Source organism: Hypanus sabinus, chromosome 27, assembly GCF_030144855.1.
Source record: "Hypanus sabinus isolate sHypSab1 chromosome 27, sHypSab1.hap1, whole genome shotgun sequence".
NCBI lineage: Eukaryota > Metazoa > Chordata > Chondrichthyes > Myliobatiformes > Dasyatidae > Hypanus > Hypanus sabinus.
This window is the reverse complement of record NC_082732.1, coordinates 43,603,517-43,629,439: the sequence shown is the minus strand read 5'-3', so window position 1 is coordinate 43,629,439 and position 25,923 is coordinate 43,603,517. Positions and strand designations below refer to the sequence as shown.

General features: G+C 43.8%; 2 protein-coding genes across 8 annotated transcripts in view; one reads left to right on the top strand and one right to left on the bottom strand.

Moving 5' to 3' along the window:
- Window positions 1-24,959, bottom strand: part of LOC132382273 (trypsin-3) — a 45,038-nt gene extending 20,079 nt beyond the window's left edge. Inside the window, exons 1-4 of one of the 7 annotated variants that reach the window (XM_059952351.1) lie at window positions 24,694-24,831; window positions 13,446-13,530; window positions 5,781-5,842; window positions 5,571-5,651 (exon numbers count right to left, since the gene is read on the bottom strand). In XM_059952351.1, coding sequence (XP_059808334.1) covers window positions 5,571-5,651; window positions 5,781-5,832 — 133 coding nt within the window. In that variant the 5' untranslated portion in view covers window positions 5,833-5,842; window positions 13,446-13,530; window positions 24,694-24,831. Of the gene's footprint in view, window positions 1-5,570; window positions 5,652-5,780; window positions 5,843-6,523; window positions 6,547-13,445; window positions 13,531-15,365; window positions 15,428-24,693 lie in introns of those variants that run through there. The other 6 variants (XM_059952348.1, XM_059952353.1, XM_059952350.1 and 3 more) reach the window with 6 other exon arrangements.
- Window positions 9,576-24,685, top strand: zmp:0000001088 (trypsin). The gene is made up of 5 exons (XM_059952356.1): window positions 9,576-13,274; window positions 13,469-13,616; window positions 13,706-13,850; window positions 19,229-19,495; window positions 21,011-24,685. The coding sequence occupies exons 1-5, from the start codon at window positions 13,217-13,219 to the stop codon at window positions 21,158-21,160; spliced, it is 768 nt and encodes a 255-aa protein (XP_059808339.1). The 5' UTR covers window positions 9,576-13,216; the 3' UTR covers window positions 21,161-24,685.
- Window positions 24,960-25,923: the final 964 nt, after the last annotated feature.

Here is a 25,923-nt window from a genome sequence, read left to right as displayed (position 1 = left end):
GGAGACGGAGGAACTGGGAATAGGGAATAGAATTTTTACATTTGGCAGGGTGTGAAGAGGTATAACGAAGAGTGTTTAATCTCATTTCCAGTTCACAAGTGTAAAGGAGAACAAAGTAATTGTTTCTCCAGATCCAAGGCAGTACAAAAAACACAATAAATATGTAAAATAATTTATACATATAGACCGATTGTATGTCCATAAAGTGACACTAGGCACAGGAATGTCTGTACATAAGGTGACTGACAGGAAATGATATAGTGGTGCTTGGGGGTGTGGAGGGGTGGGTTAGTGGGTGGAGGTGTTGATCAGCCTTACTGCTTGGGGAAAGTACCTGTTTTTGAGCCTGGTGATCCTGGTGTGGATGCTACGTAGCCTCCTCCCTCATGGGAGTGGGACAGACAGTCCATGTGCGGGATCTTGAGCGCTCAAGATTCTTTGCATTTCATTTCCTCTTTATTGTCAATAGAAAATATAGTAGTATAATTACTTAAGGTGGGTATGAAGTTCTCCTCAGGAGTTGACTATTGGTGAGTCCTCAGGTGATCGTAGGGATTGTCTAATGGTGGGTCCTCAGGTGACCGTAGGGGTTGTCTATTGGTCCTCAGGTGACCGTAGGGATTGTCTATTGGTGGGCCCTCAGGTGACCGTAGGGGTTGTCTATTGGTGGGTCCTCAGGTGACCGTAGGGATTGTCTATTGGTGGGTCCTCAGGTGACCGTAGGGATTGTCTATTGGTGGGTCCTCAGGTGATCGTAGGGATTGTCTATTGGTGGGTCCTCAGGTGATCGTAGGGTTTGTCTATTGGTGGGTCCTCAGGTGACCGTAGGGTTTGTCTATTGGTGGGTCCTCAGGTGACTGTAGGGATTGTCTATTGGTGGTCCTCAGGTGACCGTAGGGATTGTCTATTGGTGGGTCCTCAGGTGACTGTAGGGATTGTTTATTGGTGAGTCCTCAGGTGACTGTAGGGTTTGTCTATTGGTGGTCCTCAGGTGACCGTAGGGATTGTCTATTGGTGGGTCCTCAGGTGACTGTAGGGATTGTTTATTGGTGAGTCCTCAGGTGATTGTAGGGATTGTCTATTGGTGGGTCCTCAGGTGACTGTAGGGATTGTCTATTGGTGGGTCCTCAGGTGACCGTAGGGATTGTCTATTGGTGGGTCCTCAGGTGACTGTAGGGATTGTCTATTGGTGGGTCCTCAGGTGACCGTAGGGATTGTCTATTGGTGGGTCCTCAGGTGACCGTAGGGTTTGTCTATTGGTGGGTCCTCAGGTGACCGTAGGGTTTGTCTATTGGTGGGTCCTCAGGTGACCGTAGGGATTGTCTATTGGTGGGTCCTCAGGTGACCGTAGGGATTGTCTATTGGTGGGTCCTCAGGTGACGGTAGGGATTGTCTATTGGTGGGTCCTCAGGTGACTGTAGGGGTTGTCTATTGGTGGGTCCTCAGGTGACCGTAGGGGTTGTCTATTGGTGGGTCCTCAGGTGACCGTAGGGATTGTCTATTGGTGGGTCCTCAGGTGAATGTAGGGGTTGTCTATTGGTGGGTCCTCAGGTGACTGTAGGGATTGTCCATTGGTGGGTCCTCAGGTGACCGTAGGGATTGTCTATTGGTGGGTCCTCAGGTGACCGTAGGGATTGTCTATTGGTGAGTCCTCGTGACCGTAGGGATTGTCTATTGGTGGGTCCTCAGGTGACTGTAGGGATTGTCTATTGGTGGGTCCTCAGGTGACTGTAGGGGTTGTCTATTGGTGGGTCCTCAGGTGATCGTAGGGATTGTCTATTGGTGGGTCCTCAGGTGACTGTAGGGATTGTCTATTGGTGGGTCCTCAGGTGACCGTAGGGATTGTCCATTGGTGGGTCCTCAGGTGACCGTAGGGATTGTCTATTGGTGGGTCCTCAGGTGACCGTAGGGATTGTCTATTGGTGGTCCTCAGGTGACCGTAGGGATTGTCTATTGGTGGGTCCTCAGGTGAATGTAGGGGTTGTCTATTGGTGGGTCCTCAGGTGACTGTAGGGATTGTCTATTGGTGGGTCATCAGGTGACCGTAGGGGTTGTCTATTGGTGGGTCCTCAGGTGACTGTAGGGGTTGTCTATTGGTGGGTCCTCAGGTCACCGTAGGGATTGTCTATTGGTGGGTCCCAGGTCACCGTAGGGATTGTCTATTGGTGTGTCCTCAGGTGACTGTAGGGATTGTCTATTGGTGAGTCCTCAGGTGACCGTAGGGATTGTCTATTGGTGGGTCCTCAGGTCACCGTAGGGATTGTCTATTGGTGGGTCCTCATGTGACTGTAGGGATTGTCTATTGGTGGGTCCTCAGGTGACCGTAGGGATTGTCTATTGGTGGGTCCTCAGGTGACTGTAGGGATTGTCCATTGGTGGGTCCTCAGGTGACCGTAGGGATTGTCTATTGGTGGGTCCTCAGGTGACCGTAGGGATTGTCTATTGGTGGGTCCTCAGGTGACTGTAGGGATTGTCTATTGGTGGTCCTCAGGTGACCGTAGGGGTTGTCTATTGGTGGTCCTCAGGTGACCGTAGGGGTTGTCTATTGGTGGGTCCTCAGGTGACCGTAGGGATTGTCTATTGGTGAGTCCTCGTGACCGTAGGGATTGTCTATTGGTGGGTCCTCAGGTGACTGTAGGGATTGTCTATTGGTGGGTCCTCAGGTGACTGTAGGGGTTGTCTATTGGTGGGTCCTCAGGTGATCGTAGGGATTGTCTATTGGTGGGTCCTCAGGTGACTGTAGGGATTGTCTATTGGTGGGTCCTCAGGTGACTGTAGGGATTGTCCATTGGTGGGTCCTCAGGTGACCGTAGGGATTGTCTATTGGTGGGTCCTCAGGTGACCGTAGGGATTGTCTATTGGTGGTCCTCAGGTGACCGTAGGGGTTGTCTATTGGTGGTCCTCAGGTGACCGTAGGGGTTGTCTATTGGTGGGTCCTCAGGTGACCGTAGGGATTGTCTATTGGTGGGTCCTCAGGTGACCGTAGGGATTGTCTATTGGTGGGTCCTCAGGTGATCGTAGGGATTGTCTACTGGTGGGTCCTCAGGTGATCGTAGGGATTGTCTAATGGTGGGTCCTCAGGTGATCGTAGGGGTTGTCTATTGGTCCTCAGGTGACCGTAGGGATTGTCTATTGGTGGGCCCTCAGGTGACCGTAGGGGTTGTCTATTGGTGGGTCCTCAGGTGACCGTAGGGATTGTCTATTGGTGGGTCCTCAGGTGACCGTAGGGATTGTCTATTGGTGGGTCCTCAGGTGACTGTAGGGGTTGTCTATTGGTGGGTCCTCAGGTGACCGTAGGGGTTGTCTATTGGTGGGTCCTCAGGTGACTGTAGGGATTGTCTATTGGTGGTCCTCAGGTGACCGTAGGGATTGTCTATTGGTGGGTCCTCAGGTGACTGTAGGGATTGTTTATTGGTGAGTCCTCAGGTGACTGTAGGGTTTGTCTATTGGTGGTCCTCAGGTGACCGTAGGGATTGTCTATTGGTGGGTCCTCAGGTGACTGTAGGGATTGTTTATTGGTGAGTCCTCAGGTGATTGTAGGGATTGTCTATTGGTGGGTCCTCAGGTGACTGTAGGGATTGTCTATTGGTGGGTCCTCAGGTGACCGTAGGGATTGTCTATTGGTGGGTCCTCAGGTGACTGTAGGGATTGTCTATTGGTGGGTCCTCAGGTGACCGTAGGGATTGTCTATTGGTGGGTCCTCAGGTGACCGTAGGGTTTGTCTATTGGTGGGTCCTCAGGTGACCGTAGGGTTTGTCTATTGGTGGGTCCTCAGGTGACTGTAGGGATTGTCTATTGGTGGGTCCTCAGGTGACCGTAGGGATTGTCTATTGGTGGGTCCTCAGGTGACGGTAGGGATTGTCTATTGGTGGGTCCTCAGGTGACTGTAGGGGTTGTCTATTGGTGGGTCCTCAGGTGACTGTAGGGGTTGTCTATTGGTGGGTCCTCAGGTGACCGTAGGGATTGTCTATTGGTGGGTCCTCAGGTGAATGTAGGGGTTGTCTATTGGTGGGTCCTCAGGTGACTGTAGGGATTGTCTATTGGTGGGTCATCAGGTGACCGTAGGGGTTGTCTATTGGTGGGTCCTCAGGTGACTGTAGGGGTTGTCTATTGGTGGGTCCTCAGGTCACCGTAGGGATTGTCTATTGGTGGGTCCCAGGTCACCGTAGGGATTGTCTATTGGTGTGTCCTCAGGTGACTGTAGGGATTGTCTATTGGTGAGTCCTCAGGTGACCGTAGGGATTGTCTATTGGTGGGTCCTCAGGTCACCGTAGGGATTGTCTATTGGTGGGTCCTCATGTGACTGTAGGGATTGTCTATTGGTGGGTCCTCAGGTGACCGTAGGGATTGTCTATTGGTGGGTCCTCAGGTGACTGTAGGGATTGTCCATTGGTGGGTCCTCAGGTGACCGTAGGGATTGTCTATTGGTGGGTCCTCAGGTGACCGTAGGGATTGTCTATTGGTGGGTCCTCAGGTGACTGTAGGGATTGTCTATTGGTGGTCCTCAGGTGACCGTAGGGGTTGTCTATTGGTGGTCCTCAGGTGACCGTAGGGGTTGTCTATTGGTGGGTCCTCAAGTGACCGTAGGGATTGTCTATTGGTGAGTCCTCGTGACCGTAGGGATTGTCTATTGGTGGGTCCTCAGGTGACTGTAGGGGTTGTCTATTGGTGGGTCCTCAGGTGATCGTAGGGATTGTCTATTGGTGGGTCCTCAGGTGACTGTAGGGATTGTCTATTGGTGGGTCCTCAGGTGACTGTAGGGGTTGTCTATTGGTGGGTCCTCAGGTGACCGTAGGGATTGTCTATTGGTGGTCCTCAGGTGACTGTAGGGGTTGTCTATTGGTGGGTCCTCAGGTGACTGTAGGGATTGTCTATTGGTGGGTCCTCAGGTGTCTGTAGGGATTGTCTATTGGTGGGTCCTCAGGTGACCGTAGGGGTTGTCTATTGGTGGTCCTCAGGTGACCGTAGGTGTTGTCTATTGGTGGGTCCTCAGGTGACCGTAGGGGTTGTCTATTGGTGGGACCTCAGGTGACTGTAGGGATTGTCTATTGGTGGGTCCTCAGGTCACTGTAGAGGCCGATCTGGGATCCACATATTCTGGTGCAATGTGGGCAAGAGTAGGTGGTGACTGTGGTTGGTATTTGGGTAGTTTAGTTGTTCAGTTTCTCCTTTCACAGCTGCCATTTGTTCTCTGTGATACAGTAGAGATCGTTCTCACATGACACAGCTCCCTCTTGAGCAGATTTCCCCCAGTGTCTACTCAGTGTAACCTTGTCCCAGTTTTTACATGTCATTTTGAAATTCAGTATCAGATACTGCCAATGAACTAAATTGGTTAAAGCAAGTTATTGACTGATGTTGTCATTGATAAATTGTGCAATTATTTATTTAGAGATATAATCTTTTTGGGCCCAATGAGCTGCACCACCAGCAACCCACTGATTTAATCCGAGCCTAATCATAGGATGATTTACCATGACCAATCAACCTAGTAACCCACATGTCTTTAGAAACCGGAGCACCCGGAGAAAAGACACATGCTCACGGGAGGAAAGTACAAACTTTCTTACGTATGACACCAGAATTGAACTCTGACGACCTGAGCTGAAATAATGCTGGGCCATTGTGGCTGCCCTGAAGTCTGGGCAGATCTGTATAAATCAGCAAAAAAGCAAAATGAATGGTGAAAAAATAAAAACAAATGGAAGAAATTATTAAATAATAAAAACTAAATTCTGCCAAGCATTTCACAATATCAGACTCTGTCAATCTGACCTTACCTTGTGCAATAGCCATTAACACCAGAATCTTGATGTATGTAAGAGATCCCATTGTGTGGTATCTGTAACGAGCACAGAAAAGATATGTTCAGACACCAGGAGTTCAATAATTCATCTAAACTTCATCCAAACTACAACTTCAATTTCACCTCCGTCAAGCTGCTAGACTTCTAACCAAAACCAGGATGAAGTTTCACTGTCATTCCAGCTACTCTGCACTGGCTTCCTGTATCTTCTAAAATTGATTTTAAAGTTCTCTTACTCGTCTTTAAAGCTCTTAATGGTCTGGGACTGGAGTACATCACAAAATCATTTTTGTTTTATAATCCTGCTCAAGCTCACAGCTCTTCTTCAGCCAGTCTCTTAAATTTAAACAATCTCCCTCAGCAGATAATTGGCAAGTCAGCTTTTTTGAACTCTGCTCCTAATCTGTGGAACTCTATAACCATAATGGATGCAGACTCAGTTGACACCTTTAAAAGCCAGATCAAAACCTGTTTTTTTTTTACTTTACTTTTAGCTAATATCATTTTGCCTTTTGCTTTTATGCTTGCAAGTTATCACATTGTAAAACACTTTAAACTACATCGTCTGTATGGAAAGAGCTCCATAATTATTATCTCTCATCAGCAGATGAGCATTACAGACCTGCATGACTTTGATAAAATTGAAAAACTAGTTCTGGATTAAGCCCAGGAAAATTATTATGTTCGTTTAATTGTCTTTCAACTATACACACATACCCTATTCAGCTAAATGAAACAGGCTTTCTCTGGGGCCAAGCTGCAAAACACAGTACATACAGAAATGTTCAGCACACGGTACATATAGCACATACAGTCACAAAGTAATATTAGCATGTCCTAGAGTGTTATGGCCTGCAGATTGACGGTGCACGGGATGTTGTCCTGGAGCCGTGTTTCTGCAAGAACAAGCACAAAGCAGTTCCTCATTTCACACTGAGTCAGCTGAACACAGACAATCAAACTTGAAGGGTCTCAGTCCGAAACATTGACTGTTTATTCCTCTCCAAAGTAATGGCCTGACCTGCTGAGCTCCTCCAGCATTTTGTGTGTGTTGCTCTGGATTTCCAGCATCCGCAGAATCTATTCTGTTTAGGGTAATTATTTCAGCTTTGAAGCCCTGATCTTGCTTTCTAACCAGTACTTTGATGTGGGAAGGGGTTTTTGCCCCAGATTGGAGAAAAACATGCCTAAACTCAGTGCGATAAACCTGAGGAAAAGATCCAGGTAATCCGCAAGAAGTTTAGCAGAGCTATAGAAGAAGGAAACTAGGCTTTGTATTAAAAATCAAATAATACAAATAGAATTAAGTCAAATTTGCATACCCAGCCCTCACAGAATTTTCAAACTCTCGGTTACATTTAATGGTCAAAGTCAAAGTTTATTATCAAACTATGTAAACGTCACCATATACTACCTTGAGATTCATTTTCCTGCAGACGTTCACAGAAAAATAAAAATAAATAGTATTTATGAAAATCATAAGTAAAACAAAGACTGACAAACAACCAATGTGCAAAGCAAGGAAAATTGTAAGAATTAAAAATAACTGAGAACACGAATTGTAAAGATTCATTGAGAGTGAGTCTGTAGGTTGTGAAATCAGTTCAGAGTTGAGGCGATTAGCCGCTAAAAGCATTTTACTTTCCAATGCCGTGGACCCCAGCAAATCCCGTCAAATATACCAAGAACAAAATCCATGGAGATCAGTGCCTTATCGCGAGCCAGTGTTCTTTACTGTATTTCATAATACAACAATATTAAATGAATCTCCATTTGGTTCCCAAACTGGGGTCCACACACCTTTGGTTAAAGGTAAGTCTCCATGGTATAAAAAAGGTTGGCAACCCTTGATTTAAATCCTGTTTATGAGTTAGACATACCTCAAGGGAAGGATGATGCTCCTATGGCCAACCGGCAAGCACACCTTCAGCCTCCTTGAGAGCTACCCTGATGTGAAAGCCGACAAGCTTCATACTTGCTGCATTATATATGTCAGTAACTCTACACTCTGGCATTACCAGGGTAACCCTTTTGTTCCCACCCTGGTCAGGGTAGCCTCAGGCTAAACAAACTCAAATGGACCCTCATAAATGTACAGCTTTCTAGAGTTACATCCTCTTATTCCCAAGTGTGAAGGCGGGGAGTATTATTTCGGGAAAAAAAATAAAATGTATAATAGGCTGGGATGAGAATTCTATCATGTACTGCAATGCGTGTGTGTCTGACTTCATAGAGGGTCACTAGCCAATCAACAGCTGAGGATTGGCGTGTGAGTTTATTTCTAAGTTCCATTCTTTCACGAATGCGTGGAAGAATCCAGATCGGAACTCCTCTGCCCCAGGGAAAAGACCGTTACCATCCACCAGATCTACACACCTCATCGTTTCAATATTTCTGGAAGGTCACTCCTCATTCTCCCACACTACAGTGAATGAACACTTAGCCTGGCCAATCTCTTCCTATAACTCCAGACAATACTTAGGAATCAGATTCAGATTTATTGATCTCAACAACATAGTGTATCCACAGTGTTTGATAGATTAACAGAGTATACCCACAGTGTTTGATAGATTAACATAGTGTATCCACAGTGTTTGATAGATTAACATAGTGTATCCACAGTGTTTGATAGATTAACAGAGTATACCCACAGTGTTTGATAGATTAACATAGTGTATCCACAGTGTTTGATAGATTAACATAGTGTATCCACAGTGTTTGATAGATTAACATAGTGTATCCACAGTGTTTGATAGATTAACAGAGTATACCCACAGTGTTTGATAGATTAACATAGTATACCCACAGTGTTTGATAGATTAACATAGTATACCCACAGTGTTTGATAGATTAACATAGTGTATCCACAGTGTTTGATAGATTAACATAGTATACCCACAGTGTTTGATAGATTAACATAGTATACCCACAGTGTTTGATAGATTAACATAGTATACCCACAGTGTTTGATAGATTAACATAGTATACCCACAGTGTTTGATAGATTAACATAGTGTATCCACAGTGTTTGATAGAATAACATAGTATACCCACAGTGTTTGATAGATTAACATAGTGTATCCACAGTGTTTGATAGATTAACATAGTGTATCCACAGTGTTTGATAGATTAACATAGTGTATCCACAGTGTTTGATAGATTAACATAGTATACCCACAGTGTTTGATAGATTAACATAGTGTACCCACAGTGTTTGATAGATTAACATAGTGTATCCACAGTGTTTGATAGATTAACATAGTATACCCAGTGTTTGATAGATTAACATAGTGTATCCACAGTGTTTGATAGATTAACATAGTATACCCACAGTGTTTGATAGATTAACATAGTGTATCCACAGTGTTTGATAGATTAACATAGTGTATCCACAGTGTTTGATAGATTAACAGAGTATACCCACAGTGTTTGATAGATTAACATAGTGTACCCACAGTGTTTGATAGATTAACATAGTATACCCACAGTGTTTGATAGATTAACATAGTGTATCCACAGTGTTTGATAGATTAACATAGTATACCCACAGTGTTTGATAGATTAACATAGTGTATCCACAGTGTTTGATAGATTAACATAGTATACCCACAGTGTTTGATAGATTAACATAGTATACCCACAGTGTTTGATAGATTAACATAGTATACCCACAGTGTTTGATAGATTAACATAGTATATCCACAGTTTTTGATAGATTAACATAGTGTATCCACAGTGTTTGATAGATTAACATAGTATATCCACAGTGTTTGATAGATTAACATAGTGTATCCACAGTGTTTGATAGATTAACAGAGTATACCCACAGTGTTTGATAGATTAACATAGTGTATCCACAGTGTTTGATAGATTAACATAGTATACCCACAGTGTTTGATAGATTAACATAGTGTATCCACAGTGTTTGATAGATTAACATAGTATACCCACAGTGTTTGATAGATTAACATAGTATACCCACTCACTCATACATACCCAGGCAGGTCCCCTACCCTGGGACAGGTAACCTCTGAGCCCCAGCACCCTGTCCCTGGCCCAAACTCAGAGACATCATGCCTTTGACTTCTGGCCTCCCCATCCTGAGGCCTGCCTTCTATACTTACTTCGTAAGGTCTTCCACCTCTGGAATTGACCCCAGGACTTGCCGATCATGGGGCTTCCGGTTCTGACGCCGGGTGTCACCCCAGGCCCAGCCTTGTTGACCCAGCTACACATCTGGAAACCTGGTCCACTGGCTCGGGATGGGTCAGCCAGCAGCAGACGTTAGTTATTCAGTGCCTAACTCCACAAACCTTGCGGAGTGAGAGGTTGTGTTTATCGGATCCAAAGGTTCTTCGGAAGTCAAGGGTGAACTTTCAAATTTGGCGATTACAGCCACGTAATGACAAGTTTATCGTCACATGGACAAATACACATGTGCACAGATACAATGAAAAACTTCCTTGCAGCAGTTTCACAGGCACACGCTTCAGATACACAATGGTCACAGGAAAATCATAAACATGCACTGTACACAATGAAACAAGCAAGAAGAACAAAAATGTCCAGTTTAGTGCAAAGTGGTCACAGATTATATGTCCAAGTGTGTGTGTGTCTGTGTGTGTGTGCACGTGTCTTTGTCCGTGTGTGTGTGTATGCGCTCGTGTGTGTGTCTGTGTGTGTGTCTCTGTCTGTGCCTGTGTGTGTGTGTGTGTGTGTGTGTGTGTGTGTGTGTGTGTGTGTGTGTGTGTGTGTGTGTGTGCACGTGTCTTTGTCCGTGTGTGTGTGTATGCGCTCGTGTGCGTGTCTGTGTGTGTGTCTCTGTCTGTGCCTGTGTGTGTGTGTGTGTGTGTGTGTGTGTGTGTGTGTGTGTGTGTCTGTGTGTGTGTGCACGTGTCTTTGTCCGTGTGTGTGTGTATGCGCTCGTGTGCGTGTCTGTGTGTGTGTCTCTGTCTGTGCCTGTGTGTGTGTGTGTGTGTGTGTGTGTGTGTGTGTGTGTGTGTGTCTGTGTGTGTGTGTGCACGTGTCTTTGTCCGTGTGTGTGTGTATGCGCTCGTGTGCGTGTCTGTGTGTGTGTCTCTGTCTGTGCCTGTGTGTGTGTGTGTGTGTGTGTGTGTGTGTGTGTGTGTGTGTGTGTGTGTGTGTCTGTGTCTCCATGTGTGTGTGAGTGTGTCTGTCAGTCTGTCTGTAGACTGTCAGTATAATATACAAGTGAAAGAGTGGCCAAAGCAGCCATTACAAAGGCGTGTTACGGTAAGACACTTCAGTTGCTTTCACACCATCAACCAGTATTTTATTGAAAGTCTTCTGCTTTCTTGTCACTTCCAGCCTTAGGCTGACTCCTGGCCTGTAGTTTAAGTAATGAAGCAGGTTTACCATGGCAACAGATAGTTAGTTTTCCCCACGCATTGTGCTCTTTTCTATTGCATTTTGACTGACATCAACTGAAAAGTGAAGGAGATTTTCCCATGTCAGAGCAAATCACTCCAGATTGTAAACGTGGGGGTGGGGGAAGAGGGCTGCATCTCATCTCGTTAACAAGGCATTTTTGCCCACAGAACTGCCACTCACTGGATGATTTTTGTTTCTCACACCTTTCTCTGTAAACTCTAGAGACTGTTGTGCATGAAAATCCCAGGCAATCAGGTACAGGTGTGTTTCTGAGATACCAACTATATTCCATGATCAAAGTCACTTAGGTCACATTTCTTACCCCATTCTGATGTTTGGTCTGAACAACAACTGAACCTCTTGAACATGTCTGCATGCTTTTATGCATTGAGTTGCTGCCACGTGATTGGATACAGTACAAGTGTACCTAAAAAAGTGGCCACTGATTGTGTGTACATGAAAATTCTTCTATTTTGCAAAGTTTAAAAGTATAAATTAAACTATCAAATTCAATTAATGTAAACTATACAAGTTGCATCACTGTATGGTACGGAAACTGCACTATGGTGGACAGGAAGTCATACAATCAGTGTATGTATATAACAATTACTTGTACATTGTGTTTTATAGGATTGATTTTAGATTGATATTTATAGTATTTTTCAAATGTTTAAAGCAAATTTATTATCAGTGTACAAATATGTCACCATATGCAACCCTGAGATTCATTTTCTTGCAGACATACTCAGTAAATCCAAGAAACACAATAGAATCAATGAAATTCAACACACAAAGACGGGCAAACAACCAATGTGCAAAGAATGATAAGTTGTGCAAATACAAAAGTAAAACAAAATTACAATAATAAATAAATAATAAATAACATTTGAGAACACGAGCTGTGGAGTTTTCATTGTGTTTGTTATGCTAGAGCAACAATCATTTTGTTCTCCTATACACCCATCACTGAAGAATGCCAATAAACAATCTTCAAGTTCAAGTTCAGCTTGTTGCTACTCGACTGCACACATGTATATTGCCTAATGGAAGAACGTTCCTCCAGACCAAAGTGCACAACACAGTTCATAAACAAAGTACTAAGTTCAAAGCACATGTGGGTATACAACCCTGAGATCTGTCTCCTTACAGGGAGCCACAAAATAAAGAAACCCTTCAGAAGCCATTGAAAAAACAGATTGTCAAACACGCAATGTGCAAAAAGTACAAATCATGTAAACGATATAAGCAAGTAATCAACAAGTTCACAGCTACAAAGCCAGCCATCACTGCAGCTGGTCCAGTTACAGGCCACAGCCTCAGTTCAGCGTAAATCTCGCAGAGTAGCGAGGTGAACTGGCCCGTTTCTCGCCTCTGGCCCTGACACCCTGACCTTTTCAATATAACTCACACACAACACATAAAGTGTGATTACCACAAATAAGTTAACAAATAATAAAGTATATTCCAGAAGACTGATGTTTAACGTAAGGTGCATTTATGACACAAGTTAGAAAATGAACAGTATAATGCTACTGGCACTTATTGCATGATGAGACCTGCGTGTTGGCGGGGAGTTGATGGTCTGGGGGAAGAAGCTGCTTCCCATCCTGACGTTTCCTGCCCTCATGCTATGATACCTCTTGCCTGATGGTGGGGGGGAGCAAAGAGATTATTGGACAGACGTGAGGAATCCTTGATAATATTAATCTTGGATCTTAAGGAATTAATTCCAATGGAGTCGGTGTTGATGTGAAACTGAACGTGATCACTTTCAGCTCTAACACACACAGGCAGCTGAATAGGGCCTCTGCTGTTTGTACGTGATTTCAGTTTCAATGATTCCCATTTAAAGTTAATTACAATATATAATGTTACCAGGAAAGCTGCTGGAGGGAACTCAGTAACTGGATAAAAGAACACTTGACATTCTGTTGTTTGCTTACAGCTCTGAGTCAGTGACTTTCCTATTAAGCAGCGGTAGGTGCAGTAGTTTTAGCCCTGCTCTTCCCTGAACACAAAATGAATGTCTCCAACCTTTATATACTCCTGCTCTTCCTGAAATCACCTGCAACCTATGGTGAGTGTTCGCTTATTCAGTTATACATGTTATAATATATCCACTGCTATGGAGAGATTTTGATGTACGATAGTACATCTGTGGGCAACTTCAAGCAGAGGTGGGTCATAATAAGTTAGCTCAAATATACAGTATCTGCTGATTTTGTAAGAATATGATAAACGGTATAACCTGGCAGTTTCTTTCACCTCCAGGGCAGTTGCGAATTGTTGGTGGGTATTCAGTACTGCCTCACTCCATCAGGTACCAGGTGTCTCTGAAAAGACCGGGAGGAATTCATTATTGTGGAGGCTCTTTGATTCATCGCCGATGGGTTGTGACTGCCGCACACTGCAAAGTTGGGTTTGTAGATCTCTGTACTAAACACCTTCCAACCACAGGAATGAAGAGGTGGCATTAACGCATGGCTGTGTGTTCATGTCTCATTACAGAGGGACTGAGTCTGTACAGATAGTTGCAGGGGAGCACTCGATCACCAGATATGAAGGGACCGAACAAACGTTTTGCCCATCTAAGATGATTCCACATCCTCGGTATGATCCAGAGAGCAAAGATTCTGACATCATGTTGATTAAGGTACATCTTTTGTGTGTGAAGTTTCGGAGCGTTCAAGTTTAGGAAGTGTTAAATGGTGAATGACCCTCATGTTTACGAGCTGCAGAGCAATCTTAAAGGTTCTAATTTATGATAATATAATCAAGTTCAAATTCAAGTTTATTTTCATTCAACCATACACAATTATACAGCTAAACAAAACATTGTAAACATTGTTCCTCTGTGCAAAAGACAGAACATAAAGTCACACGCAGCACACATTGTCACAATCCAGGATACACAATCATAAACACAAGAGATTCTGCAGATGCTGGAAATCCAGAGCAACACACAAAAAAAGGCTGGAGGAGCTCAACACATCAGGCAGCATCTACGGTAATGAATAAACAGTTGCTGTTTTGGGCCAAGACATCAACTGTTTATTCATTTCCATTGACGCTGCCTGACCTGCTAAGTTCCTCCAGAGTTTTGTGAGTGTTGCTCAGCACATACTATCACCTGGGGATGTATCTGTCACAAAAACATGTTAAAATCATTCGTCTTTCCTTTTGTGCACTGGTCACTTATCTTCAGGATGGTCTGTTACAAAGATCCAGAGCTTCTACAAACATCTGGATAAGTGAGTTTTAATCATCTTTAGACAGGCAGTGATTTTGTAAGTAAGCATAACTTTACAGTGGGGCAACTTGCAAAACTTCCACAGTACTTTCAAAGGATGAAGGGACAGACAACCGGTTCTGCTGACCTATTTACGGTGTAATCAATCCGTGGAGCTGCATAATATGTATTCTCCACTGAACTGGCCTTTTCAGTCAGTATTTCCGCCACATTTTGCATGCTGCTTAAAACTGAAGGGTTCTTCACTTGAGTTGTTATCTCTGTGGAAAAGTTCACGAGAACTGCCCAAAGCCAGAGTACTCTGTGTACTCAGTTTCCTCTGTGTACTGATTTATGATTTATATTAATTCACGATTCAAGATTCAATAATGTTTAATGTCATTTCCTGTTCACACATGTACAGGAGAACAAAATAATTGTTACTCTGGATCTGATGCAGCACAAAGAAACACAATAAGATAAAGAACATAATAATAAAAAACATAATTAAATACAAATCTATAAGATAGGTTATATCTAATGGATTTGATTGTATGTCCATAAAGTGATGCTCGGCAGAGGAGTGTCTACATAAGGTGACTCTGACAGGAAATGATAAAGTAGTGGTGTTTGGGGGTATGGAGGGGTGGGTTAGTGGGTGGAGGTGTTGATCAGCCTTACTGCTGATCTGAACTAAATGTTTATTTCTCCCTTCATTAACAATTATAATCAGTATTGTCTTTGGACACTGCTGGCTGGAAAACCCATGCCTCGTTATAATCATCAGGACAGTAAGATTACTTAAATAATTGTTTAAAAATCTCCAAATCCTGGTCTGGGTTTGAAATATTTGCACTGACAGACGCACAAGTAAACACTCAAACGTTCTGAATGTGGCACATTTGTTCAAATCGAAGGTATAAACATAATTTCACTCACCTGCGTTGGTTCTGAAGGTGTGGGTAAACTTCCTGGCCAGGTGGCATTGCCTTCGGAGGCTGCTTCCTTTTCGTTCACATCTAGGATGCTCAATTTCTAATTTAAATGCAATGCCTCATTGGTTACTGGTTGGACGAAAGCATCCAATAGCTGTGAAAGCTAGGGAGTGCCAGAGGACCAATATACCTGGCATATGTATGCATTATGGTTAGGACACTATAAAATATTGCTAGATATTTCCTTATATCAAGGACTGAGGCCATCAGTTTTCACTTATATGCCCATGTAAGCAAAGTAGACAGAGAGGAAGGCTATCAGAGCTTGCAGTGGGATCTGGGCCAGCAGGAAAAATGGCAGATGGAATTGAATGCAGACAAGTGTGAGGTTTTGCGCTTTGGGAGGACAAACCAGGGTAGGACTTAGACAGTGAGTGGTAGGGCATTGAGAAGTGTGGTAGAACAGGGGGATCTGGGAATACAGGTCCATCATTTGTCGAAAGTGGTGTCACAGGTAGATAGGGTCATAAAGATAACTTTTAGTCTGTTGGCCTTCATAAATCAGAGTATTGAGTATAGGAGTCGGGGTGTTATGTTGAATGAGGTCTAACTTGGAGTTTTGTGTGCCTACAAAAAAGATTTCAGTAATATTTGAAGAGTGCAGAGAAGATTTACAAGGATGCTGATGGGACTTAAGGGCTTGAGTTACAGGGAAAGGCTGAATTGGTTAGAGATGTATTCCCTGCAGCACAGGAGAATGAGGGGGAATTTGATAGAGGTATACAAAATTATGAGTGGTTTAGATAGAGTAAAAGTAAGCAGGCTTTTTCCACTGAGGCTGGCTGGGTCTAGAACTAGAGGCCATGGGTTAAGGGTGAAGGGTGAAAAGTTTAAAGGGAAAATGAGGGGAACTTCTTCACTCAGAGGGTGGTGAGAGTGTGGAATAAGCTGTCAGCACAAGTGGTGGGTGTGGGTTTGATTGTAACATTTCTGAGAAATTTGGATAGGTACATGGATAGGAGGGGTACGGAGGCCAATGGTCCGGGTGTGGGTTGATGGGACAAGGTAGGGTAGCAATTTAGTACTGACTAGATGGGCCATAGGACATATTGTGTGTTGTAGTATTCTATGACTCCAAGACTCAAATTCAACTTAACCCAGCTCCTCACACAAAATGCTGGAGGAACTCAGCAGGCCAGGCAGCATCTATGGAAAAGAGTACAGTTGATGTTTCAGGCCGAGACCCTTCAGCAGGACTGGAGAAAAAAAAACTATGAGGAGTCAGAGTTAGAAGGTGGAGGGACGGGAGGGAGAAACACAAGGTGAGAGGTGAAACCGGGAGGGGGAAGGATGAAGTAAAGAGCTGGGAAGTTGATTGGTGAAAGAGATACAGGGCTGGAGAAGGGGGAATCAAATAGAAAAGGGCACAAACCAGCTCCACTCTCTTCTTCAACCACACATCTTGCTAAATTTCTTTGGTATCTGGTACAACAAAATATCAGAACACACAGTGATGCACCATCAATAACTCTGAGACGTAAAGGTGAGATATCGGCTTTTATTGACTGGAAGAAGGAACAAGCAGTGAGTGACCACCATCCTACATCCTGGAGACTGAGAGGCCAGGTTCCGGTCTCAATCGCCTTTATACAGGGGTCTGTGGGAGGAGCCACAGGAGCAGTCAGCAGGGGGCGTGTCCAGACAGGTATATGTAGTTCACCACACACAGTGAAATGCATCGTATTGTGTCAATGACCAAAAGAGTCACGGTGCTTCTGGCAGCAACATAACATTCCCACAACTTACTAAAGCTAACCTGATCATCTTTGGAATGTGGGAGGAATTGCACACAGCCATGAGGAAAACATACAAACTCCGTACAGACAGAGGTGGGAATTGAATGTGGATTGTTGGCACTGCAGAGGATTGTGTCGACTGCAACACTACTATGCCATCCACAGCCACAATGAAGATATTTTTGGCTTGACTGATTGGTGTTCTTGATGTCTCACTCAGAGATGGACAATACTTCAACAACCCAATAGGTTACATGATATCGGAGCAGAATTAGGCCATTTGGCCCATCAATCTGCTCCATCATTTCATCATGGCTGATCCATTTCCCTTTCAGCCCCAATCTCCTGCCTTCTCCCTGTAACCTTTCATGCCCGGACTAGTCAGAAGCTATCAACATCTGCTTTGAATATACCCAATGATCTGGCTTCCACAGCTACCCATGGCAACAAATTCCACAAATTCACCACTCTTTGGCTAAAGAAATTCTTCATCATCTGTCTAAGTAGACATCCCTCTACACTGAGGCTGTGTCCTCTGGTCTTAGACTCCCCAACAATAGGAAACATCCTTGCCACATCCACTATTGAGGTCTTTCAACATTCGATTTCAATGAGACCCTTCTGAATTCCAGTGAGTAAAGGCCCAGAGTCATTAAACTCTTCTCATATAAAAAGCATTTCAATCCTGGAATAATTTTTGTAAACCTCCTTTGAACTCTTTCCAATGTCAGCCCATCCTTTCTCAGATGAGGAGGCTAAAGCTGTTCACAATAAGCTGTTCACAATACAAGCGAGGCTTCACCAGTGTCTTATAAAGCCTCAACATTACATCCTTGCTTTTATATTTCTAATCCTCTTGAAATAAATGCTAACATCATGTTTGTTTTCCTCATCATAGGCTCAATCTATAAATTAACCTTCAGGGAATTCTGCACAAGGGCTCCAAGTTCCTTTGCACCTCAGATTTTTGAATTTTCCCTCTATTTAGAAAATAGTCTATGGTTTTATTTTTTCTGCCAAAGTGCATGACCTTACACTTTGATCTTCCACTTCTTTGCCCATTCTTTTAATCTTGTCTAAGTCCTGACTGTGGAGGCCAGGTTGGTTATATTTAATGTGGAGGCTGATAGGTCCTTGATTATTTAGGGTGTCAAAGGTTACAGGGAGAAGGCAGGAGAATGGGGGGGGGGGTGAGAGGGATAGTAAATCAGCCATGAGGGAATAATGGAGAAGACTCAATGGGCTGAATGGCCTGATTCTGCTCCTGTGCCTCATGGTCTTCTGGTCTTAAGTTCCAGCGACAGTATATGAAGAGCCTGTTAATTAACTGCACACATTGTTTGCGATGCTCACATCTCAAGCCTGCCAATTTGCATAGTAATTGACTGTAATCCATCAAATCCTAGACTTCTAGAGTCACACCACACAGAAACAGGCCTATCGGCCCGACCTGCCAATGCTGACCAAGACTGCTGTCTGAGCCTAATGCATGTGCACATGTTGGACCCAAATTTGAAAGCTCTCCTGTCCACGTAGAGTACCTGTCCACGGCCAGTGCCTGTCCACGTAGAGTACCTGTCCACGTAGAGTACCTGTCCATGGCCAGTGCCTGTCTACGTAGAGTACCTGTCCATGTAGAGTACCTGCCCACGTAGAGTACCTGTCCACGGCCAGTGCCTGTCTACGTAGAGTACCTGTCCACGTAGAGTACCTGTCCATGGCCAGTACCTGTCCACGTAGAGTACCTGTCCATGGCCAGTGCCTGTCTACGTAGAGTACCTGTCCATGTAGAGTACCTGTCCATGGCCAGTGCCTGTCCAAATGTCTGTTCAACAAACATCACATGGCGCGCTGCCAAGTGTTGTTTGTAATATTTTTGTCAAACACTTTGAAAGACTGTTACTTAAATTCAGCTTACAAAATGATCACTAGCACACACACACACACACACACACACACACACACTCACTCTCTCTCACCCAAGTGTGTGTGCCCACACACATTTCTATCACTAACACCAGCTGAGAACGATGTCACTGTCTGACCATACTATGTCCTGTCTCATAAACAGCTGTCTCGACCCGCCAGGTTGAACTACTTTGTGGGTATTGTACCCTTGCCCCGCCGAAGATCGAGTCTGCAGGCAGACACATTATGCCAAGTATCAGGATGGGGTTTCGTCAGTCCGAATGGGAAGTTCATACCCAGGATGCTGAGAGCAGTTAGACTGCCCATCGTGTCCAATTCACGGTGTAACCACACTGATTCATACAACGGCAACATCACAGCCAACATGATCTGCGCTGGATTCAAAATGGGAGGCAAGGATTCCTGCCAGGTACAAGACTTTCCTTCTGCTTCTCTTAAGCCTGACTGTAGCTTGCCAGAGTCTTCTGTCCTGGGCCAATATTAGCCCATCTTAGAAGCTCCTTCCTCTGCCAGGGGTGAGGTCTTTGGAGTTTCTGTAGCTCTCTGGGTTTTTACGGGATGGGGTTGCTAGCCCCATACCCAACCCTCCTCCTTTCACAGCCGGGCTTGGGACAGGGTTATAGGGACCTCCAGCTCAGCAGATGACGTTTTGTTCCAGAGTCCAGCATCTGCCATCCCTTGCGTGTCAACAAACTGGTTCAATTTGCCATCACTAATGCTGGGGACCCACACCAGGTTAGGACTGACGCAGAGAGATGTACTGCAGCTGGGAGAGTGTGTATAACGTGAGCATGGTTCTGAATTAATCGAATTGGCTCTAATGCTCTTAGCTGTTTCAAAAATATTTTAGATTTAGAATCAGAATCAGGTTCAACATCACTAAATATGTTGTGAAATTGTAGCAACAGCACAGCAAACTATAAATTACAGTAAGAAGTTCATATAAAAAACTAAATTAACTAAGTAGTACAAAAAGAGATGGGAAAAATAGTGAGGTAGTGTCCAGTGTAGCTGTGTCTCTCAGTTTCTTTCACACCTTGATCAAGTTGCCTCTGATCGTCTGTTGCTCTAAAGAGAAAAGCCCTAACTCGATCAACCTATCCTCATAAGACCCGCTCTGTAATCCAGTCAGTATCCTGGTGAGTCTTCTCTGTACCCTCTCTAAAGCTCCCACATCCTTCCATTAATAAGCAACCAGAAATGAACACAATACTCCACGTGGTTCAAAGTTCGAAGTCAACTTATTATCAAAGCTCATATATGTCACCATATGCTACCCTGAAATTTGTTTTCTTGCGGGCATTCACAATAGAACAGAGAAATACGATTGAATCAATGCAAAACTACACAGACTGACAACCAATGTGCAAGTAAAAAACAGACAAATAAATACAAACATACATACATAAGTAAATAAAGAGAGAAAGAAATAAATATTGAGAACAAGAGCTGCAGAATCCTTGGACGTGAGTCTGCAGGTTGTGGAATCAGTTCAGAGTTGGGGTGGGTGATGAGCCTGATGGTTGGAGGGTAGTAACTATTCCTGTACCTGCTGGTGTGGGACCGGAGGCTCCTGAACCTCCTCCCCAATTGCACCTGAAAGAAGAGAGCATGGCCTGGATGGTGGCGGTGGGAGGGGGAGGGTCCTTGATCATGGATGCTGCTTTCTTATGGACTAATTAGTGTCTATGGGATTAACTCCTTTATGACACAACCATGTAAGACTCTGCTGGTGTGAGGACTGTATTCACTTAGCACAGGAAGGTGACACAGGAGCAAGTTGAGAATGGGGGATCTGCAAAAGGAAGACGTTCTTGCTCCCTACTCTCCGCAAGTTCTGCCATTGTGTGTTTGCTGTTTTCTAATGTCCATCCGGGGTCCTGCCTATTAACTCATTCCTGGTATTCTATTTTTTCTTTAACAGGGGGATTCTGGTGGTCCTTTGGTCTGTAAGGGCAGAATATACGGGATAGTATCATGGGGCAAGCATTGCGGAGACAGGAGATACCCTGGGGTATATACAGCTGTGGCAAAGTTCCGTGACTGGATTATCAGAACCATCAACAGATCATAAATTAATTTGTACCCCTCTTGTCAATTTTGTTAAATTTCTTCCCATTCTGGCTGACAAAATATTTACACAATTAACTGCTCAAATAAGACCAAGATTATTATATAAGAATATTGTTTAATGCCATTTCCAGTACACAAGTGTAAATAATCGTTACTCCAGATCTGATGCAGCACAAAAAACCACAACAAGATAAATACCACAATAATAATAAAAATACAATCACTATAAATACTTAAGATAGCTTCTATACAGAGATTGATTGTATGTCCATAAAGTGACGCTAGGCACAGGAGTGTCTGTACATTAGATGAACAGGAAATAGTGGTGGAGGGGTGGGATAGAGGGTGAAGACAGAACAGACATAGGAGCAGAATTAAGGCCACTTGGCCCATCAAGGCTGCTCCACCTTTCCATCATGGCTGTTTTATTATCCCTCTCAACTCATTCTTCTGCCTGTAACCTTTGAAACCCTGCTATTAACTTCGGCTTTACTCGGCCTCCATAGCTGCCTGTGGCAATGAATTCTGCAGATTCGCTTCCTCCTCATCTCTGTCCTAAGGCTCTATTCTGAGACTGCTCCCTCTGGTCTTGGTCTCCCTGCTACAGGAAACATCTTCCCCTCTGCCTGGGCCCTTCAACACTCGGTGGGTTCCAATGACATCAACCCCATTCATCCAAACTCCAGTGAGTTCAGGCCCAGAGCCATCAAAACCTCCAGATACGTTAACCCTTTCATTCCCAGAATCATTCTTGCAGACCTCCTCTGGACCCTCCCCAATGCCACCACATCCTTTCTGATACAGGGCCCAAAACTGCTCACAATACTCCAAACGTAAGCTGAACAAAAGCTTATAAAGCCACAACATTATGTCAGTTTGCCTCAGATTGAAAGTACCATATTATTATAGATTGATTCAAGGTGGAGGAATCCATTTCAGCCTTTTGGATTCGAGACAGATCCTTGTTGAAACCATCCAGGCAGCTGTACTGCCTCTTGAGACTGAAATGGTGTCAATAGTTGGAAAGTTTTATTCAAGTCATGTGCGGTGGTACCCATTAACATGCCACAACTGAAAATACGCATTTGTGGAAAAAGGATTCTGAATATTAATGATTCAAAGCAGAATTAATTGAAATTAAACTGGAGGTAGCAGATTTACTTTTGACTGAGAAAGTCACATCAATTGTCTTGACATTGCTGAAGTTTCATTTAGTTATGGAGCTTATGTTGTATTTCAGGGTGACTTTTGTATCGAATTTTGTGAAAATAAAGTGTCTGTTACAAGCAAGTTTTCTTCAATTGTTTTGATAAAACTTTCCTCTTATTTCAATTTTTACACAGAAGGGCATTAATCTTGACATATCTGTATGTTGTTGGAGTCACATGAATCAAAGCTTTGCATTTGCACTTACAATCAATGAACGCTTCATTAGATACAGGATGGACCCCGGTGCGGTCTTCTGCTGCTTTGGCCCATCCACTTCAACGTGTTGAGCATTCAGAGATGCTCTTCTGCACACCACTGTTGTAACGTGTGGTTATTGAGTTACTGTCGCCTTCCTGTCAGCTCGAACCAGTCTGGCCATCTCCTCTGGCCTCTCTCATTGACAAGGCACATTTGCCCACAGAACTGCCCCTCACCAGATGATTTTTGTTTTTCGCACCATTCTCTGTAAACTCTAGAGACTGTTGTGCGTGAAAATCCCAGGAGATCAGCAGTTTCTGAGATACTCAGAAACCACCCCGTCTGGCACCAGCAATCCACAGTTAAAGTCACTCAGATCACATTTCTTCTCCATTCTGATGGCTGGTCTGAACAACAACTGAACCCCTTGACAACATTTATGCTTTTATGTATTAAATTGCTGCTGCATGATCAGCTGGTTGGATATTTTCATTAACGGGCAGGGATACAAGGTGTACCTAATGAAGTGGCCACTGAGTGTATTTACATATTACAATATGGGTTGAGTTAGCATCACAGCACTTAAGTATTTATTTAGAGACAAAGCACGTGAATACAGGCCCTTTGACCCACGCAGACCATCGGAGTGTGCAAGTGCGCGCATGGGTGAAAGATAACAGTTTTGTTTGGCTGTTGTTCTGCATTGTCGTGTTCTGCCAAGCATTATGGGTGAGGTCTGTCGGTGCCAGAGTTTGTGCCAAGACTAGTGGGCTGCCCCGAGTACACCCTACGGTTGTGTTGGCTGTTAACGCAGAAGTTGCATTTCACTGTATGTTTCAATGTATGTACATGTGATCAATAAATTGTCTGAATCTGAATCAGAAACTTTGCCTTCGACTCTAACTTATCTTTCCAAGAACTTCAAATCTCTGGGAATCCACCCCTTTGATCCTTCCTCATGTATCGATATTTCTCCTCAGTTAATCAATCAAATGTTCCTTATTGATTTTCTGGGTATGATTAGAATAGGGAAATGATAAAAGATAGACTGGGTGGTTTTGAAAACTCACTTTTGTGATCTCTACAACTCATGTTTTCAGTATTATTTATACTGTTTTATTTTTTTTTTGTGTTCGCAGAGTTTTGACTTCTTTTGCACACTGGTTGTCAGGCAGTCTCTGTCTGTAGTTTTTCACTGATTCTATTGTATTTCTTTGCCCTATTGTGAATGTCTGCAAGAAAATGAATCTCAGGGTTGTATAAGGTGACATGTATTTATTTTGATAATAAATTTACTTCAAACATTGGATAGAGTTGTATTAACTTTTCAGATGGTCATCCCTCAATCAAGCATTAAGAATCTGATGAGAAAACATGGCTTCCCCTGAGTGCAGCCCATGGAGCCCTCACCCACATCTCCTCCATTTGCCACACTTCTGCCCTCACCCTGCCTCTCCCCAGACAGAACCAAGTTCCAATGTTCCTGAACCTTCTCCCCGTCAGCCTCCACACCCAGTACATAATCCCTTGTCATTTATCATCCTTTGTGTGACCGCAGGAAACCACAGAGAGTTGTGGACACAGCTCAGCATTTCACAAAACCAGCCTCCCTCCGTGGACTCTGTCTACACTTCCTGCCGCCTTGGTAAAGTAGCCAGCAGAATCAAAGACCCCACCACCCCGGACTTTCTCCCTTCTCCCCTCTCCCGTCAGGCAGAAGATATGGAAGGCTGAAAGCATGCAGCTCCAGACTCGAGTTTCCAGCATTGACAAGTTCCTAGATGGAATGATGACCTCACAATCCATCTTGTCATGGCCTTGCACCTTATTGTCCGCCTGTACTGCACTTTCTCTGTAACTGTAACACTTTATTCTATATTCTGCTATTGTTTTCCCTTGTACTACCTCAATGCATTGTTGTAATAAATGGATCTATACAAATGGTATCCAAGACAAGTTTTCCACTGTACCTTGGTGCAAGTGACAATAATAATCCAATTTACCATTTAACGACTTCTGCCATCTTTAATGAGATCCCACCACTGGCCACACCTTCCGTTCTCAACAATGGTGTGAAGGAACGTCAGAATAGTGTGCGGTTGGAGGGTAAATTCCAAGTGGTCTTACCGTGCTTTTGTTGCCCTTGTCCTTCCACTTGGTAGAGGAGGTGGGTTTGCGAGGTTCTGTCTGAGGTGCCTCGGTGAGTCGCTGCAGAGCGTCCTGTGGACAGTGTACGTTGCTCTGAAAATACCCCAAGAAACTGGATCAACAAAACCTGTAAGTTTCCACACATCCTTTTCCTCATCTGGTAGTGTAATGTTGCAACTGAGAGAGTTGGCAATTAACTCAATCCTTAATGAATCATTTACTCTCGACATCAATGCTTTTTAGGCTCCAGGACATGAAAATGCAACACAAATTCACAGACTGACCTTTCATCTTTAAATCGAGCTGGGATTGGGTTTCACAAGAGTTTTCTTCACTTAAGATATCCGATCCAGTGACTCACTTAGTTGGTCTTTAAAGACACATCTCTTTCAGGAAAATACCCAAAATACTGGAGGAACTCAGCAGGTCAAGCAGCATCTGTGGAGAGGAATGAACAGTTTATCTTACAGGCCAAAGCCCTTCAACATAATCTGAAATTCTTTCCAGGAATTCAGATTTCTGAGTTGGTGTCAGTGAATGAAAAGTGATATGAAAATAGATGTTCGCAAAATATAGGAATTCCAATCCTCCCAACAATAATATTTCAACAATTAAACTCAAGTTTTTATTTATTCAGATGCAACACGGAATAACCCTTCTGGTATTTTGAGCCATGTCGCCTGACAATCCCCTAATTTAATCCTAGCGTAATCGCGGGACAATTTAAAATGAGCAATTATCCTACCAACCAGTAAGGTCTTTGGAGGGTGAGAGGAAGCTGAAGCATCTGGAGGAAGCCCACACTGTCACAGGGAGAATGTACAAACTCCTCATAAACAGCCGTGGAAATTGAACCCACACTACCGTGCCAAGTTCAAGTTTAATTTATTGTCATTCAACCTGTATACAGACAGCTAAACAAAACAGCATTTCTCTGGACCAAGGTGCACAAAACAGTACATATAACTCACACACAACACATAAAATAATATTACCACTAGTAAATGAACAAATAATAAGGTGCATTTACAACACACGTTAAAAAGTAAACATTACCACGCCACTGCAGCTTCATACCTGATGAGAGCTGGGCGGTGCCAGGGAGCTCTGTTGTATCACAGTCTGCAGGAAGAAGCTGATTCCCATCCTAACAGTTCTTGTACAGTGCAAGACATAAAAAATATGATAAATTGCAAAAAAAATGCAAAA

What these genes read in the sequence shown, in the direction of transcription:
- zmp:0000001088 (XM_059952356.1), top strand. Translation starts at nt 13,217, where the DNA reads ATGAATGTCTCCAACCTTTATATACTCCTGCTCTTCCTGAAATCACCT. An exon ending in CTGACATCATGTTGATTAAG is followed by an intron (nt 13,851 to 19,228) that starts GTACATCTTTTG and finishes TCTCATAAACAG; the next exon opens with CTGTCTCGACCCGCCAGGTT. An exon ending in GAGGCAAGGATTCCTGCCAG is followed by an intron (nt 19,496 to 21,010) that starts GTACAAGACTTT and finishes TTTCTTTAACAG; the next exon opens with GGGGATTCTGGTGGTCCTTT.